The 18,156-nt window shown below is 36.1% G+C and overlaps 1 protein-coding gene across 1 annotated transcript in view; it reads right to left on the bottom strand.

The window, feature by feature from the left end:
• LOC107474988 (serine/threonine-protein kinase BSK6) overlaps window positions 1-3,548 on the bottom strand; it is a 7,265-nt gene extending 3,717 nt beyond the window's left edge. The window contains exons 1-6 of the mRNA XM_016094627.3: window positions 3,347-3,548; window positions 3,069-3,277; window positions 2,859-2,994; window positions 2,540-2,779; window positions 2,366-2,451; window positions 2,091-2,279 (exon numbers count right to left, since the gene is read on the bottom strand). Coding sequence (XP_015950113.1) covers window positions 2,091-2,279; window positions 2,366-2,451; window positions 2,540-2,779; window positions 2,859-2,994; window positions 3,069-3,277; window positions 3,347-3,428 — 942 coding nt within the window. The 5' untranslated portion in view covers window positions 3,429-3,548. The remainder of the gene's footprint in view (window positions 1-2,090; window positions 2,280-2,365; window positions 2,452-2,539; window positions 2,780-2,858; window positions 2,995-3,068; window positions 3,278-3,346) is intronic.
• Between the last annotated feature and the right edge of the window lie 14,608 nt (window positions 3,549-18,156).

Genomic DNA, 18,156 nt, shown 5'->3' with positions numbered 1-18,156 from the left:
AGAATATTTAAGAACAAAAATTTGTCCACTAAAACTTCTCACATTCTCGTTATATACAGTAGATGATGAAATAAAGATGCGTGATATATAACATCATTTTATCTGAATGTAACTTAATGCCTAAGTTATTAATTAATGCTGTTCAGAAACCATGAAAGAAGTGAAATATTTCGAGACAAATAGGCTTATCATAATAGAAGACAACATCTTATAAAACAATATATCTATATAGGAAAAAAGACAGATAGGTCCTGACTTTTCAAACTTTTGACAAATACATCTCTGACAAAATTTAAATACAAAAAAGTCCCTGACTTTAACAAACGGAGGACAATTTAGTCCTTCCGTCTATTTGCCTCTCACACACCTAACAGAACTGGCTGACGTGGCTGAAATGGTGTACAGGTGTCCGTTATGGTGCCACGTTGGAAGGGAAAAAAAGTTCGAAGGACAAATAAGTCATTGACGTCATTTTACAAATAAAGTTCGAAGGACAAATAGGTTCTTGAGAATTTTTTTTTCATTATACTTCTATTATGCTTCTATTATGAGAATTTAGTTTAGAAAATTAGGCTAATTTTTTTTGTATGGAAAAAATATTGGTGTTTTTGTTAAAAATGGGAGAATGTAGTGTAATTATAGATAGATGGATTTTTTTTGTGGGAAGTCAACACGTGGGGGGCGTGGTGCAACACGTGGGCGGCGTGGTGAACACGTGGCATCATTCTTGCCAACATGTGGGGCGTGTTGAACACGTGGCAGCATCTTAGCCAACACGTGGGGGCGTGTTAAATAATTTCCACAATACTGTAATACACTTCAAATGTCAATATTCAACCAAAACACCAATTTTCTTTCCATATTAAAAATAATTTCTGATAAAATTATGCTTGTATTTTGAAATCTAGTTAACTTGTTTTATTCTACAATTTAAATTATTTGTATTAAAATTGTAGAAATTGGGCTTGTTATGTTTCTACTCTTTTTCTTAAATTGCATTAGTTTAGTTTTAGTGCATTTGTGTATTATATTAGAATTTGTTAAATTGCATTAGTTCAGTTTTCATCATACCAGTGGCATTAGTTAGCATCAGTTCATTTATGCATCAAGTTAGCATTAGTTCATTTGTGCATCATTCATGTATTAAGTTAGCATTAGTGCATTTGTGTATTATATTAGAACTAGTATTTTTATGCATAATAACATTACAAGAATATTTTTTTTTAATTATAGTTCACTTTGTTCTAACAGTATAAATTATGCATGACACAAAAGATTTATAAAATCAAACTACTTTTACAAAAAAGTCGTAAGTTGACAAAAGTTTCTAACTAAAAAGACCAAGATATGTAAAAAAATATCAAATGACATATTTTGATTTGTCAAATTACTAATATAAAATATAATTATATATAGAGTAAAAATAGTAAAGAGAAATATAAAAATAGAGAGAGGTAGATGAGAGAATTTAGGAAATGAGTTTATTAATTTTGAAACAAAAAATTCTCAAGGACCTATTTGTCCTTCGAGCTTTATTTGTAAAATGACGTCAATGACTTATTTATCCTTCGAACTTTTTTCCCCTTCCAACGTGGCATCGTAACGGACACCTGGACACCGTTTCAGCCACGTCAGCCAGTCCCGTTAGGTGTATGAGAGGCAAATAGACGGAAGGACTAAATTGTCCTCCGTTTGTTAAAGTCAGGGACTTTTTTGTATTTAAATTTTGTCAGGAATGTATTTGTCAAAAGTTTAAAAAGTCAGGGACCTATTTGTCTTTTTCCTATCTATATATCAACCATAAGAACAAATAGGATTTAAGAATATAATATTGTTGGTACATATATTATATATTACTAATTTTAGTACTAAAATATGTTACGTGTCACTTTTTATAAATTTTTTTTAACATAATATATAATGTTAAGATAAAAATTCACATAATTTTAAAAGATTTATATTTCTATAAATATTATTATGAGTAAAAACACTAATATACTATATACAGAAATAATATTTATACACACAAATTAATTACTATATATTTGTGTGTAAATATTGATGTAATTTAATTCATTTTGAAGTAGTACCTCTGATTGTTTGTGAAGTGAGATGAGAGAAGCAACAAGAGACTTAGCATTTGGCCTCTCACGAGGTTCATACTGCAAACAACGAGAAGCCAAACGAACCAACTCTGTTCCATCATCTTTTGAGAAATGACCCTCCAACGCTGAATCCATTAACATCAAGAAATTCTTCCCCCGAATAAGGTCAAGTGCCTGCAAATTTGATGATTACAAAATCAATTTCTCTCTTAATTAAGAATGGCTCAATGATTTTCTTTTGAAATTAAAAGCAAACTTACATGGCTTGGGGGAATATGTTTACCGCTCAAGAGATCAAGCAACAATGTTCCAAAACTATAAACCACACTCTCTGGGGTCACTCTCCCTGCATATATATAAACCAAGAAGGTTGGTTATTACAATTATTGTAAGATTTCAAGCATATAAAGAGTGGTTCCATCAATAGATTATACCAGTCCTTAGATACTCAGGAGGGGTGAAAGCCAAATTAGTGCTGTAACTCTTGCCATCTCTGCTGTTCTTCATGAGGCCAAAGCAAGACAACCTAGGATTACCATCCTGGTCAAACAAGATTCTATAGGCATTCAGATCGTGATACAAACCCCTTCCTTTACTTGTGCAATACTCTAGACCTTGAGCTAAGTAGAATGCCACTCTCAACCTCATTGCCCATTTCATTGGCTCTCTCTCCCCTGCATCCATAATCAACCAAATAATAAAAAATGGTTTTCCTACAAAAATAAGAAATATTAAAGAAAAAGAATAAGGTACAATGAAAGAGATGTTTGGCAAGTGTTTCATGGGGCATGAACTCAGCCACTAGAAGCCTCTCTTCCCCTTCATAGCAATAACCAATCAAATTCGCCAAACGTTCACTTCTAAGGCTCCCCACTTGCCTTGCTTCTTCCTGCAACACATTATTCATTTTTATATACATAAATGATATGAGTAAGAGAGAAGTAGTTGTTGTTGCTAACGAACAAGGAATTGGCGAGAATCGGGCCAAGCAAACTTGTTGAAGCGTTTAATGGCGATGGAACTTCCATTTTGAAGCTTCCCTTTGTAGACCACATTGGGAGCCTTCTCTCCATGCTCAGACACTATGTTCTCCGAACTGAAACCGTTTGTTGCACCCTTCAGTTCCTCCAACTTGAACTCACACAACTCCTTTTCACTCTTTACACCATTTTCTGCAACAAAATCACATCTTTCAAGGCCCACAAACATTTCCATACATTTCTCAATCATAAGAAACTAACCTTGGTCGGGGGATTCAAGGACACATGGTTTGAGGTTCGAGTGGAACCAGCAAAAAGAGAATTTGGAGCAACGAGCTCCCATGTATATGTGCAAGCTAAGGAGGAGGAGGAGGAGGAGGAGGGTGATGGTGATGAATATGGCTAAATGATCATGGAGTGCTTATTATTGTTGATGAGAACGCATGCATTTTGGTGTTATGATTCTTCTAGTTTATGTGGCGATTCAAAAAGGTTTCTACCTAGTGCTACTTATCTACTTTTAGGTTGTTTCAAGAACTCATATATTTCAAATTTCAAAAATATTATTTATATATTAAATTTAACCACTAAAATTTGTTATTATGTATTTTTAAACTCATTTTTAATATGTATTTATATTTCAATATATAATTTATACTAGAAATTGATTTTAATGTATGTGTAATAATGTAACATGATTATTAGAAAGAGGAATGTTAGAAACCAGCAGGTTTTGTGATTTGTAATCATCAATTAATTATTATTAATATTTTTAATAGTGTGAAATTACATCTAATAATGTAAGATTATTCACTTTTTTTTATTGGTTAAGTACCAGTTAAATTTTAATAAAATTACTGGCCTCCTAAATTTTCTCTTTTTAAAAATTTATAGTTTAATGTCAATTTTTTGTTATGTGTGAAATTAAAAAATATTATTAAAAAATTAAAAATAAAAACTTACACATAATTGAATAATGTAAAAATTTGTATAGTCACAAAATGATGTTAACGAATAGTCAAATACATTGCAAAATATATATACACCAAGTTACCAATATCAATTTATTTTTGAAATAATAGACAATAAAAAGATTTAATGATCGTTAATCGTTATGGTCATATGCAAATAAAAAGTTGTCTTAATAACAGGAATATATAGATTGAATCTTAGACAAATTACATCCATATCTTAAAGAGGACAGATCTTCAATTCAGATCTTCTTATAGTTTCCTTCCTACCCAGCATTCACATGTAAAAAATAAAATAAAAATAAAAAAACAAAATAATATTCTTGTTTATTTTTATTTAGCCTTTCTCTTTGAAATGGACACCTTTTTTTATGGTTAAATTGTAAAGGGATAAAGGGCTTTTGCTGCCATATATATATATATATATATAATCAAGAAGGAATATACTTTTTGTTTGGAGAATAATCATTTCTCATTTACTGACTGACAACTAAACCAAAGAAGTATTTGATCTTATATATTGGTGTTTAGTTAATTCAAGTGATTCAATACTTATTATTTATAAAGAAACTCAAATTTATATTTCAACAAATAAAAAATGATAATGGAAAAAAATATATCTTTACTTTCGAACTTATTATTTAGTATTTGATTTTCTTATATGTTTTATTCAAGTATAAGGAGGTATTTGACTCTTATCTCTTTTTAAATTAGGAGTGTACATGATCCGACCTAAAAGATCCGGTCTGGACCCAAATACTTTGGAGTTAATTTAGTGTGATTTTATTGGGTCTAAGACCATATAAGAATCTTAAAATAGACTCGATTACTATTTAGGATTTAGGATTAGGTACGAGCCAAGTCGAATTTGGCTTCACACGACCCATGTATATTCTAGGAAACTAAAAAAGGTATATATATTTTAAATTAATTCTAATATTATATTATATTAATTATAAACTTATTGTTTTGTTTTTAATCATATTTGTTGAATTAAGAAATAGATCAAAGAAGCATGAAATTAAAGTTTATGGACAAATTCAAATTTAAGTATGGTTATCAACTTCTCTGTAACAAGTATTTTTTTTTCTTTATAAATGAGTATATTATAATTTTTTGACTTAAAATTTATCAAGACCCGAACTTTATCCGGTCCAAACCTGATTTTAGTGTGGTCTAAAAGTAGTGTGATTTCATTAAGTCTAGAGTCGGATAAATGTCTCAAAAATAGATCCAGTCATCACTTAGGGTTGGATCCGAATTAAGACGAATCCAATTTTACTCAACCCATCCCCTACTCCAAGTATCTCATAAGAGTAATTTTTAATTTTACATTTTTTTAACTAAGAAAGAGAAAACTTTATATCTACAACTCAAGTTAAATTAACTAGAGAGTCCAGCTAATGTAATTTAAAAATGATGTTTTATGTCAAGGATCTCGCTATGAAATGAACATCCCCTATACTATTTAGAATAACCATCTAAGTACAAGGGATAATAAACATCTTCTCGAAAAATTAGTTTAATTTTTGGGTTCACCAAGGATCGAACCCTTGACCTTTCAGATCTAGCGCTTTAATACCATGCATGATATCACTCATCCCAAAAGATTCAGCTGATGGAAAAATGTAACACTAATAATTATATCTCTAATACTTCATAAACCTCCATTGTACACATTGTATAAATATTTCATTGGCTCCTCATACTTTCCCTTATGTCAAAGATACAAGCTAAGTAAAGAAAACTAGTTTATCATTAATTTTAAAATTTAAGATTCCAATATATCATAATATTAAGAAAGTGATTCTTATTTGTGAAGGATAAGAAACCATTGTTGGCACAAATTACAGGTTGTATGGTTTCTTAGGTTCGGATGATTGGGCCACAGAATATGAAATCACATGTCAGTTTCTGGCTTTTTGTATTTATGTGGGAACTATTCTTGTTTCATGGTTATACAAGAATCAGCCCACGATTAATAGGTATTCAACTCAAGCTGAATTTAGGAGTTTACCTTTATGTGAGACAGAGATAGTGTGGATAAAGAATATGCTGCTGGAATTATTTAAGGTTCATCTATAAACAACACCTAATAATATTGAGTTGAGATTTTAAAAACAGACACTTTAATCTTTAAAAACAGACACTGTATTTGATGATTGTTTTATGTCCAAAACTTTAGTTTTGATAATTGTTTTATGCCCAATCTTGTTCTATGTTATGTCATATAAAAATCTATTTGATTTGTTAGAAATCATTCATATCTTAGGATTTGATGAAATGGTAAGGGTATTGTGGAGGATTGGTGGCATGAAATGATTTGGAATGGAGGGCAGGAACTAATTTTCCCAACTAGCTTACGTGTGAGTTAACGTCCAGCTCAACATTTTTTGTTATTGACTTAACGAAAAGTGTTGACCGAGGATTGTATTGGGTAATGGATATAAATGTTGGGGATGAAGTTGTGTAGTAAAATTCTTTAGGGACAATAGACTTCATAATAAGCAATGCTAATAACTCTCTTTCCTACATTCAGTAATATCACAGTTTTAGAATGGTTTTCTTTCAACTCTTTTCTTTTTCCTCAAACACCTTCATCTCGTTTGTTTTCAATCAATCAAGAGCCTAGTGTTCTGCTTTCTTGCTGTGAAAGTCATCGAGTGAATCTTGATATCATTAGCATGGGCAAGGTTGTTGAATTAATTAGGCACTTTTATGTGTATAAATTGATAATCATGTCAGCTGATATTTAAAGACTAATTCATGACTTTTGTCAAATGGATCACTATAAATTTGAACACACAACGGGTAAGTCAGTGACCTTTGTATTAAAAGAAAAATTCTTTCGTGTTCATCAAGTGGGGCATATATAATACTCTCTTAACACTTGAAAATTTTAAAAGGAGCATTCTTTTTCTTTTCGGCCCCATCGGCCAATCCGTGCATGAAATTCATTGCCAAAACAATTAAAAAGAAAAAAAATTAACTAAAGAAATCATTAATTACGGTAATTTATTTAATTATTTTTGAGTACTAATCATAAATTTCTTTTTGAGTACTCATTATTTTTTGAGTAATTACCCAAATCAATTTCTAAAATTTTAAAGATAGGACACTTTAGTCCCTCAACTTTTAAAATACACAATTTTTTTTTAAATTTAACTTCAGTAGATAAATCAGTCCTTGACCTTGTTTTTTCGTCAATAATAAACAAAAAATATTGACATAGAAGTTTGGACTAATACACATGACAATCAGTTATCCACATGGGCAAATAAGACAGATTAGTTCCTAGACTTAGGGTTCCAAAACTACGTTTGATTTTCCTCTCCCCTTTCCCAAGAACACCAACCCGTAAGAACGTCAACCCATACCCAATCAGATTCACACGTATGACAGTATCCTTAATCACCACCACAAAAACGCAATCAGGAGTCAATCTTTCACCGAAATCTTTCCAATGAGCAAGAACACAACAAGGTTCAAAGCAAAAGCACAAAAAGAGTTAGTCCCAAAGATGACGAAATTCAGATGGAAACTAGAGTTATCCCTAAGAGAAGGGTGCTCCATAATCAACCACGAAACCGACAAGGTGAAATCCCTTTTGAATTGAGCAGAATCTAGATGAGAACAAGAAGCGTGGCCTCAAATGCAACAACCATAAATTACAAAGAAACTCCCCAAGCGTCGAATTTGCATAGGCAGCGATAGCGACATCGAATGAAATGGAGAGTATGTTGGCCATGATCTCATTCTTGAAACTCTCCTACTTGAAGAGAACACCAATGGAATAGACATGGACTGACATGAGAGTTTTCAACATTTGGATGAAGGAGATAGAGAGGTAGATGTAGGCGGAATTGGAGAACTAAAGAGAAAGAGAGTAGAGAGTGTTGGGTATATTAGTATGAGAAGATGACAAAATCTTATATTTGTGTAGTGGTTTTAAGGCACAATTAGATCGCTTTTTTTTAGAGAGATATTTGTCCCCACACTTAGTTGCTATAGGGTTGATGACAATACTCTCCCAGGATACAATGAAACCTAAGAATTTCTTAATTAGCAATAGTAAGAAATTCTCAACTCTCTTGAACAAAGAAAATCTCTTAATAGTTGATTAAAATGTACACTTAGTACTTCTATTTCTAAAATGGTGGACAGGGACTTATCTATACATATTGCACGTAGCAATTATGATTAGTTGCGTATACAAATGGTTGTGTCTTTTCTATTGCCAATAGATATAATGTTTTGAACATACACAATTCTTAAAGAGTTGTGTTTCTTTAGCCAATAGACACAATGTTTTGAACATACACAATCCTTAAAAGGTTGTGTCCTGTCAACCAAATGGAACTAAACGGTTAGTAACCGTTTATTAATATTAATTAATTAAATTTGTAAATACCCTTCAATCTCTCACTATTTACAAAATTTAAATTTCATACAAGTATATGCATGAAGAATGTGTCACTAAGATTAAACATTCTTTTAGTGTAAATTTTAAATTTCTAACGAAGTAATAGGTGTCTAATTGATTAAACCTATACTCTATTTGCTAGTACCAAAAATCACACACATTATTTATACCCTCCAAGTTCAAGAGTTTATAATTTTAAGCACTTATATGTCCTTGTGCTCATCCTGGTTTCATGAATATTTACGAGAATAAAACCTTTAAAATTCTCGATTAGAGCGGCACCACTCCTATAGGTGGAATCTTTTGATAAATAATATTATCATTCCATTAAGAGTTTTAACTCACCCTCCTAATTTATTGTAAATAGCACTAAATCCTATACCTTAGTACTCCAATTGCTAAATAACTTGTTTAACAATATATAATGAGACAAGTGATTTGGTGAAACAAAGTAAATAAAAGAAAAAGAAAACAAAGTAAACGAAGGCAAATGAACGTAAAAGAGGGATAACTGGTTGGATGGGAGGTCGTTAAGCCTTCATAAGTAAAATCTCCTAAGGTTCATTGCATTCCATGTCCTCGGTACTTCCTTCCAGTCTAACCACTTTAACTTGTAGGCGCCTTTTACGTGCACTTCTTTTACCCTGTAAGGTCCTTCCCAATTAGAAGTGAGCTTACCTTCTCTGGGGGTCCGCGGACCGATATCGTTGTGTCGTAGCACCAGGTCGCCTTTTTCGAACCTCCTATTTTACACCTTGCGATTGTAACACAACGCTAACCTCTGCTTCAGCGCTGCTTCCGACAAGTTGGCCCTCTCCTTGTCTCATCTATCAGTTCCTTTTTAGTCACCTTGTCACTTCCACCAAGGAGCAACCTTGGGCTCGATTCTCTAATTTTCATCGGAATCACCGCATCGACGCCATAAGTAAGCCGGAAGGGTGTCTTCTTGATAAAAGATTGTGGTGTTGTTTTATAAGACCATGGGACAGAGGCTAACTTATCTGCCCAGGAGCCCTTCCTCTAATCCAAGTTCTTCTTCAGCCCCCTGAGGATGACCTTGTTCACTGCCATGACTTGTCCGTTGCTCTGGGGGTGTTCTATAGAGGAGAACTTTTGTTTGATTTCAAGTCCTACTAGAAACTCCCCAAATCTCTTGTCAAAAAACTGTATTCTGTTATCCAAAACAATGACATCCAGAATTCCAAACCTCGCGATTACTTGTCTTCAAAGGAATTTTAGACAGTTCGTAGATGATATGCTTGCCAACGGTTCGGCCTCCACCCACTTGGTGAAATAATCAATGGAAACAATAAGATACTTGACCTGTCCTGAGGCCACTGGGAAGGGACCCAGGAGGTCCACTCCCCATTGGGAGAAGGGCCGTGAACCCAAAATAGATCTTAGTTTTTCTGCCGGTGTGCTGCGGAAGTTCGCATTTTCTTGGCGTTTCTTGTATTTCTTAATGAACTCACGAGCATCTGCCATCATAGAGGGTCAGTAGTAACCAGCTCTAACGAGCTTCCGAGCTGAGAATTTTCCCCCCATATGGTGTTCACAACATCTTTCATGCGCTTCTCTTAGGACATACTCCGTCTGATCGGGCCGTAAGCACTTCAGTAAAGGTTGGTTGAGCCTTCTCTCATATAGATGCCCCTGTACCACTGCGTACTTAGCGGTTTCTCTTCTTACAACTTTGGCTTCTTTCTCGTTTTTCGAAAACTATCCTTCTTTAATAAAATGCCAGCTCAGGCTGATCCAAGAAAAAGGCTCTTCTTGAGCCTGGGTCAAATAGAGCGCCACTGACAGCTTCTTCACTAAGCCTTGGATAAGAGGTCAGTTTTTGGGCTGGTGCTAGCCAGTTTTGACAAATGGTCTGCTCTAGTATTTTTCTTTCTGGGTACATGCTGGACCACTACCTCCTCAAAATCCTTGCATAACTATTTGGTTCTTTCCAAATATTTTTGCAATAATGTGTCCCGAGCTTGGCATGTCCCGTTCACTTGGGAGGTCACGACCTGAGAGTCACTGTTAGCTTCAAGCTTTGCCACCCCAACCTCTTTGGCTAAGATTAAGCCGTCGATTAGAGCTTCATATTTGGCTTGGTTGTTTGAGACCGAGAATTCAAATTTGATAGAATGCTTGTAAATTATTCCTTCTGAGCTTTCTAAAATGATCTCGGTTCCTCTAAATGCTTGGTTTAAAGCTCTGTCAACATGGAGTTTTTACTGTGTGTTCGGGACCTCGGGAACATTTCCGATCACGTCAACGAAGAAATCAACCATTTCTTGTGCTTTGATCGCGTGCCGAGGTTTATATGGATATCATACTGAGATAGTTCTATTGCCCAAGTCATCATTTGTCCCGCCAAGTCAGGCTTCTGTAAAATTTGTCAGATTACCTGGTCGGTTCGCAGGATGATCAGGTGTCCTTGAAAGTATTGTCTTAACCTCTAAGAGGAAACTAACAAGGCATAAGCTAATTTTTCTAGCCTAGTATATCTCATCTCCACTCCGTAGAGCACCTTACTTATGAAGTACACAGATTGTTGTTTTTGTTCTCTTCCCAGACTAGGGCAGCTGCCATAGCCTCTTCCATGACCGCCAGGTATAGGCACAAGGTCTCCCCTTCTTTTGGTTTACCGAGGACTGGTGGTTCTGACAAGATTTTCTTGAATTGATTAAAAACTTTTTCGCAAGATGAGGTCCACTCGAAGGCCATCCCCTTCTTCATCAAGTTGAAGAAAGGCAATGCCTTGGCTGCCGATGCGCCGAGAAGGCATGATAAGGCTGTCTGTCTCCTCGCCAGACTTTGTACATCCTTCACACATCCAGGGATTGTCATGTGAAGAACAGTGACAATGGCCTAGAGCGGGTTAGGAGTTTCACAAAATAGATTTTCGTTGCAAGTATAGTTCCAAATCCAACAATTGACCATTAATCAATTTTAAATTCAAAAGATGTCACAATCAATGCAAAATTAACCGAGAGTATTTAGACTCTCGGGTCGTTCTCCCTAGGAATGCAATTGAAGTGTTATACGCCTTCGGTTGTTAAGACAAAAGGGGGTTTTGGAATCAAAGGACAAAAGATTAAAAGAACTAAGCAATAAAAGAACTAAGAAATGATCAAAATTGAAATCAATGCAATTAAGAAGGAAACAAGATCCAAACTAGTGAAAATGGTATAAATGCATAAAAAGAACCTTGACTTGGGAATGAGGATCCAAGGAATCCATCATTGCCATAAACACAACTATGGTAATTATAATGAGTTAATCTCGCTTAGTTATCCCCAAACATCTAGGAGTAAGTCAAGCAAGCATAATTGACCTTAATCCATAAGTCCTAACCAACTTACCAAACTAGTTGATAAAAGGCTAGCTTTAATGGAAACAAGAGTCAACTAACTCCCCAAGAATTACCACAAAATGTCGGACGTTATGACTCTAGTATCCTAGGAACTCAAATCCCAAGCCAAGGTGTGAAAATCTACTCAAAATTACCAAGTGGCATTTTCACAAACACTTGGTGGGTATAAAACCAAAACATGAGCATTTGCAAAGGAAAATGGAAAACTATAACCAACTATTCACAAAACCAAATATAAACAAGCAATCAAACATAAAGAAAGCATGAAACATTAAATTCATCAATCAAAACTTCAAGAAACTCAAAATTGAAAATATAAACAAAGTAACTTGAACCAAAAGAAAATGAAAGTAAAAGTGTTATAATTAAAGAAGAAATTGAGAGTAGTTACAATTAAAAAAGCAAAATCCAAAAATCAAAGCTTGCTATAAAATGCTACAATTGAAATTGATAAACCCTAAGAGAGCAATGCTACACTACTCCTACTCCTAATGGAAGCTTCCTAACTAATACTACCTAATAAAACCTAATCTAAAAGTGAGCTTCCTTCATATGTGTTGAATTCCCCTTGATATAGCACTCCAAACCAACATTCAAGCCTTCCAAAATGGGCCAAAAGCCCTCAGAAATCGCAAAGCACATGTTTCATTAATGAAATCATGTGCAGGGTCCTGTACATACGCACAGATGTGTGCGTACGCACACTTGGCTGAATGTTCTTCTGTGCGTACCCACGGGTAGTTGTGCGTATGCACACATGCTCATTTCTTCTTGTACGCACGCACACATGGCTGTGTATGCTCTTCCTTGTTTTCTTCATATTTTCTCCCTTGTACATGTTTTTCTCCACTTCCTACCTAGGCAATCTTGCCTCAATGACCTGAAATCACTCACAAAAACATATCACGACATCGAATGGGATAAAAGTGGAATTAAAATTGCTAATTTATGCACAAAAATGCATGTTTTCACATTTAGGATCAAATTAGAGACAAAACACAAAAGTATACTATTTTGGTGCCTAAGTGTGAGTTTATGTGATAAAATCTATCCAAATTGAGTCAAAATATATCATCAAATATGGATTCATCAAACAGCTTCATGCTTATCTGGGTTGGCATCTACACCTATTTATGTGATCATGAATCCGAGGAATTTTCCCGTTTCCATGGCAAACATGCATTTTAGGGCTTTCAACCTCATGTAGTGCTTTTGAAGTGAGTCAAAGATGACGCTCAAGTCGGTTACCAGGCTACTCGGTTCGGCCGTCTTCACTAGTATGTCATCCACCTAAACCTTAACCGACTTACCGATGTGGTCTCTGAAGACTTTGTTCATCAATCTTTGGTATGTCACCCCCACGTTTTTCAGCCTGAAGACTCGATTATAAGCCATAGAATTCTTCAGGACCACAAACTTAGCCATTGCTGAATTCCCGCTTACCCCAGAGCCTACGTAGATCGGGAAGGTGACAGAACCGTCGGGCTTGAAGTAGTTGTCCCCCAACCCCAAGACCCCATGACGGTGGTCCTTGAGATCGTTCTTCTCTAGCCCCAGGACATCAAACACATTTCAGAACATGATGTTTAAATAAGCTCCTGTGTCCACCAAGATTCGTTTGACTAAACTAGTCCCAATTCTCGCCGTGATTACCATTGACGGGTCTTCGAAAAGGTTGTTACACCAACGATTTCCAGGGCCAAACAATATCTCAGGGAGTTTTTTGGGATGGAACTTATAGTTTCCCGAAGACACGGCTAGCACCTTAGCGTCCTTCTTTGCTTCCGATCTCGACTTAGGTGGGGTGTTCCTTCCAACCACTACATTTACCACCACCATTAGAGTTATGTCCGGGTTCTCGGGAGCGCCTTGCCTTGGCTTTACAGTTCAGCTTCGATTTTCCTCAGAACACACACACACACACACTCTCTCTCTCCTCCTTGGTTCACGGATAAATTGTGAGAACTCACTTAACTTTCCTTCCCAGATGGCCTGTTCCAATGCATCTTTTAAGTCAAAATAATTCTGCGTTTTATGCCCGAAACCTTTGTAATAATCACAGTAAAGGTTTTTGTTCCCTCCGGTCCTATCTTTGAGCTGCCTTGGTTTGGCCAGGATACCCTTCTCTACAATCTGCTGGTAGAACTCAACTATGGGAGTGGTTAAAGGAGTGTAGTTGGTAAACTTACCCACCTGGGAAACAGTTTAAACAGTTTTTCGGATGTCCTTTCTCTTGCCACTTCTCTTGGCCATTCGACATTGCCAGTCTGACGGGCTAGCTAGCTGGTTGGTTGCCGCTTGTTGGTGGCTACCACTTGGCTGACCTCTAGTGCAGATTTTAAAAATTACAAACTAACTCGCAAGTGCAGGGTCGTACCAAGTAATACTTCAGGTGAGTGAGGGTCGATCCCACGAGAATTGATGGATCAAGCAACAATAGTTGAGTGATTTATTTAGTCAGACAAGCAAAAAGGAGTGTTTTGAATTCAAATTGCATTAGACAATAATTCAGAACTGTTAAGAAAGCAAACAGTAAATTGGTTGTGAGAAATAATATGAGAAAATAGTTAAAGTTTTGGAGATGTTCAAATTTCAGGATTAACAATTCTCATTAACTACTTTGATTATGCAAAGATTCAATTCATAGCAAACTTTAAGTGATTAAAATTCGATTCCTTGGTAATTCCTTGGTCACTTAATCTAATTAGAAGGTCTAAGTTCAAATCCTAGTTTATAAGCCACACAAAACCCTAAGAATCTAAAGATGATATGATTATATGTCACGTATCACATTAAATCCAGATATTTAGAGAGTCGTGAAAATTCAGTTTCAAGCTATTATTCAGGTGAGATAACTTTTTCAAGATTCAACAAGAATTTAATTTAAAAAACAATTATTTTCCAATATACTCTAATTCATAGGATGAAGAACGAAACAGATTCTTGAATATAAATCAGTGCATAAATCAGAAGTAGAAAATAATAGTTATTAATCTATCCAAATAAACAGAGATTCTAACCTTCACAATGGAGGTTTAGTTGCTCATGGTGTGGAAACCCCTTAGCAGAGAAAAAAATGTGAAAGTGTGGAAGAAGAGAAGAGAAGCGAGGAAAAGCCCGAAGGGCTGAATATTTTTTCATTTTATATCTGACCTAATTGATTTAAAAATTAAATTCTAAAACCTAATTAATATCTTTTTCTAATTAAAAATAAATTAAAATATAAATTAAATATAACGGATTACATTGCTGGCTTCGTGGGGACCACTTTGAACTCAAGAAATGGCGTTTGCCTTGAGAGTATATGGTGGCGCCATACTTGGAAATCATGGAGTTTGACTTGAGAGCACATGCATGGCACCATACTTAGAATTCCTTGAGTTTGGCTTGAGAGCACATGCATGGCGCAAAACTTAGGATTCCTTGCGCCATACTTGAACATTATTACGCTCAACATGGCGCCAGATGCTGTGATGTGGCGTTTGGCGCCACCAAGGTTACTCTTGGGTTGCCTTTGCGTTGATCTGGCACCAGACGCCGTGACGTGGCGTTTGGCGTCACCTCCTGCTATGCTTCTTCATCTTTTCGCTCCTAAGCTCTGCTAAACTCGCTCGAATGCTACCTGTAATAAATCAATGTGAAACAACTCAAAGTAGCATTCATAGTGACTTAAAATACCTAAATCTCATAATAATATAGCAAATCTACACGTAAATTACTAAGAAAAGTGCAAGAAAGATGCTCATGCATCAACCTCCTCGTTGTTGATGTATTCCCTTGCAACATTCTGAATCTCCTGCATCGTCCAGACGGGTTTGGTGGTGAGGTGTTTCTAAAGTCCTCATTTACCAGACCATTAGTCAGGCACAGACTCGCCACCGAGTCCATGAGGTCGTCAATCTCTAGACATTCATCATTGAATCAGTCAAGGAACTTCCTCATCGGCTCGCCAACTCATTGGGTCACTACCAACAAGTTAATCTAGGGGTGTCCATGGATCGGATCTGATCCGCATATCCGTGGTGTTTATCCGTATCCGATCCGAAAGCCGATCGGATCCGCACACTAATCGGATCGGATTGCGGATTTTGTGTTGGTATCCGCATATCCGCGTATCCGCAAAATTAAAGAAATAAATAAGTAAATATTCTTTTTATGTTTTATTTCAATTAATAATTATCATATATGTTATATTATTTTAATTTATTATTTAAGAAAAGTATGTTTAATATTATTTTAAAAGTAAACATATTTAAAAAAATAGAAAAAATGAATTTTATTGATATTTTTTAATAAAAATAAGCTTTTAAAATATTTTTGTGTTTTGCGGATATATCCGATATCCGATCCGATCCGCAAATATGCGGATCGGATCGGATCCAACCTTAAAAGCTACGGATATTGGATCCGATCCGATCTGATGATTTTAATGCGGATTGGATCGAATTTTTGGCCATATCCGATCCGATCCGATCCGCGGACACCCCTAAGTTAATCGGCTGTTTTGCTTTGGCAATTCGGGTGGTGATCTATGCTAGAAACTTTTGCGTGATATCTGCGAAGGCCGTGATGAACCCTTGCGGAAGAGAGTTGAACCAATGAATCGCCAATCCCGCCAAGATTACGGGGAACACACAGCCTCTAACGGCGTCTTCCATGCCTTCCAAATTCATTCTGACCTCAAAGGCCATTAAGTGGCTTGTGGATCCTTGGTTCGATCATATCTCATGTCCGTTGGTTTGTCAAAGTTCTTTGGCAGCCAGACCTTGAGAATGGATGGGTGGAAAGGAATGGTCCCCATTATAATGGGATCTCGCCGTTTCTTTTTCAGATCTCCCCTTCGCTCTGCACGGGCTTCCGACCTGCCGTGGGTATAGGTGAAGGAGTGACCATCAGTTCAATCGAGCCCATCATCCCTCCTGGCACTTTGCTGGCGATCCTCTGATCTCTTTGACGGAGATCGGATGTGTGAAAGGCTCAGATGGGCCTCTGAACGTGGATGAGAGTCCCGATTGTGCTCGGGATGGTAGCGTCCCTTGCCGCCAGTTCCCTCTCCAAATTCTGGACCCCGTGTCTGAGTTCCTGCATGATTCGAGAGATGTCACTGCCAGTACCACCAAACGGGCGCTTTTCCAAAGATTAGACATGGGAGTCGCCTTGGTTAGAAGGGGACCTTCGATGTTCCTGGGAAGTTTCCAAACCGACTCTGCTCCTAATGCATCCCCCTGGATGCTCGGTGGCTCCACCGCTTCTCTCGTACTTCTTCCGTACGAGGGATAAGCTCCATGTTCACGTGAGGTTTCCACAGACGAAGCCAATGTGCGGTTGTTCGTTAGGATTCGATGTTGTTGGGCGTTGGGCCGAGAGCAACTAGAAAGAGGGAGGTATCTGGACCTGGGGATGAGCTTTGCGAGGAGAAGTGCAGCCACAAACATCGTTGGATCAGCAGGTGGGACCACCTATAAAGCACTCCAATACTAAAGTAAGTGTCCGTACAATAAGACGGTTAATTAGGATATAGATGACGTACCTTGTGAGATGGATAAGTCCCTCCTCTTTTATACCTTGTACTCGGATAGACACTCTTATTTGAGTTCATCCACCTGAAAATTTCTGTCAGCTGATCAAGTCTTTTTCAAAAAGTAATATAACACGTAAGTCACTTTAGTTCATACAAATCGAAAACCTGTCGAATTAGTAATCTGCAAAATGAACTTTCAGCTCTTATTAGATTGAGCCAGAACAATTTACAAACTAAATGAATACAAGATAAAGGAAATGCCTAATAGTATAGCATTAGCATGATCACAGATTCGCATAGGACCACATAGCCATGTAATTAATAACTTTAATTCTTGGTTGAAAAAGAAACAACAAAAGCAGAATTGGGGAAGGAATGAATTAATGAATCCCCTTTAAAGTGAGTGAGGTGTGATTATTATTGATAGCACGTAAAGGAAGAAAAAGTGGTCGTGACATCTTTGGAGTGGATTAATATTAATATTCCCTCTCAGACAATGATGATGTCTTTGCATCACTCACTTAACACCCCGTATCATTGCGCCACAGATTTTTTAGGAGCTCTAGACAATCATCATATGGATATATATATATGTTCACGATTCTTTCCAACTATTTATTAAGATAAATTTTATGGTCTCTATAATCCAAGAAACACTAATACGACACAATATACGGACACGACACGATATGAATATGTCAACACGTTTTTTTTATAAAAAATTGAATACGATATATTTAAAATACATTGTGAATTAAATTTTAAATAATATATTAAATAAATAGAATA

This window comes from Arachis duranensis, chromosome 2 (assembly GCF_000817695.3).
Source record: "Arachis duranensis cultivar V14167 chromosome 2, aradu.V14167.gnm2.J7QH, whole genome shotgun sequence".
Taxonomy (NCBI): Eukaryota; Viridiplantae; Streptophyta; class Magnoliopsida; order Fabales; family Fabaceae; genus Arachis; species Arachis duranensis.
This window is presented reverse-complemented; position numbering and strand designations above follow the sequence as displayed.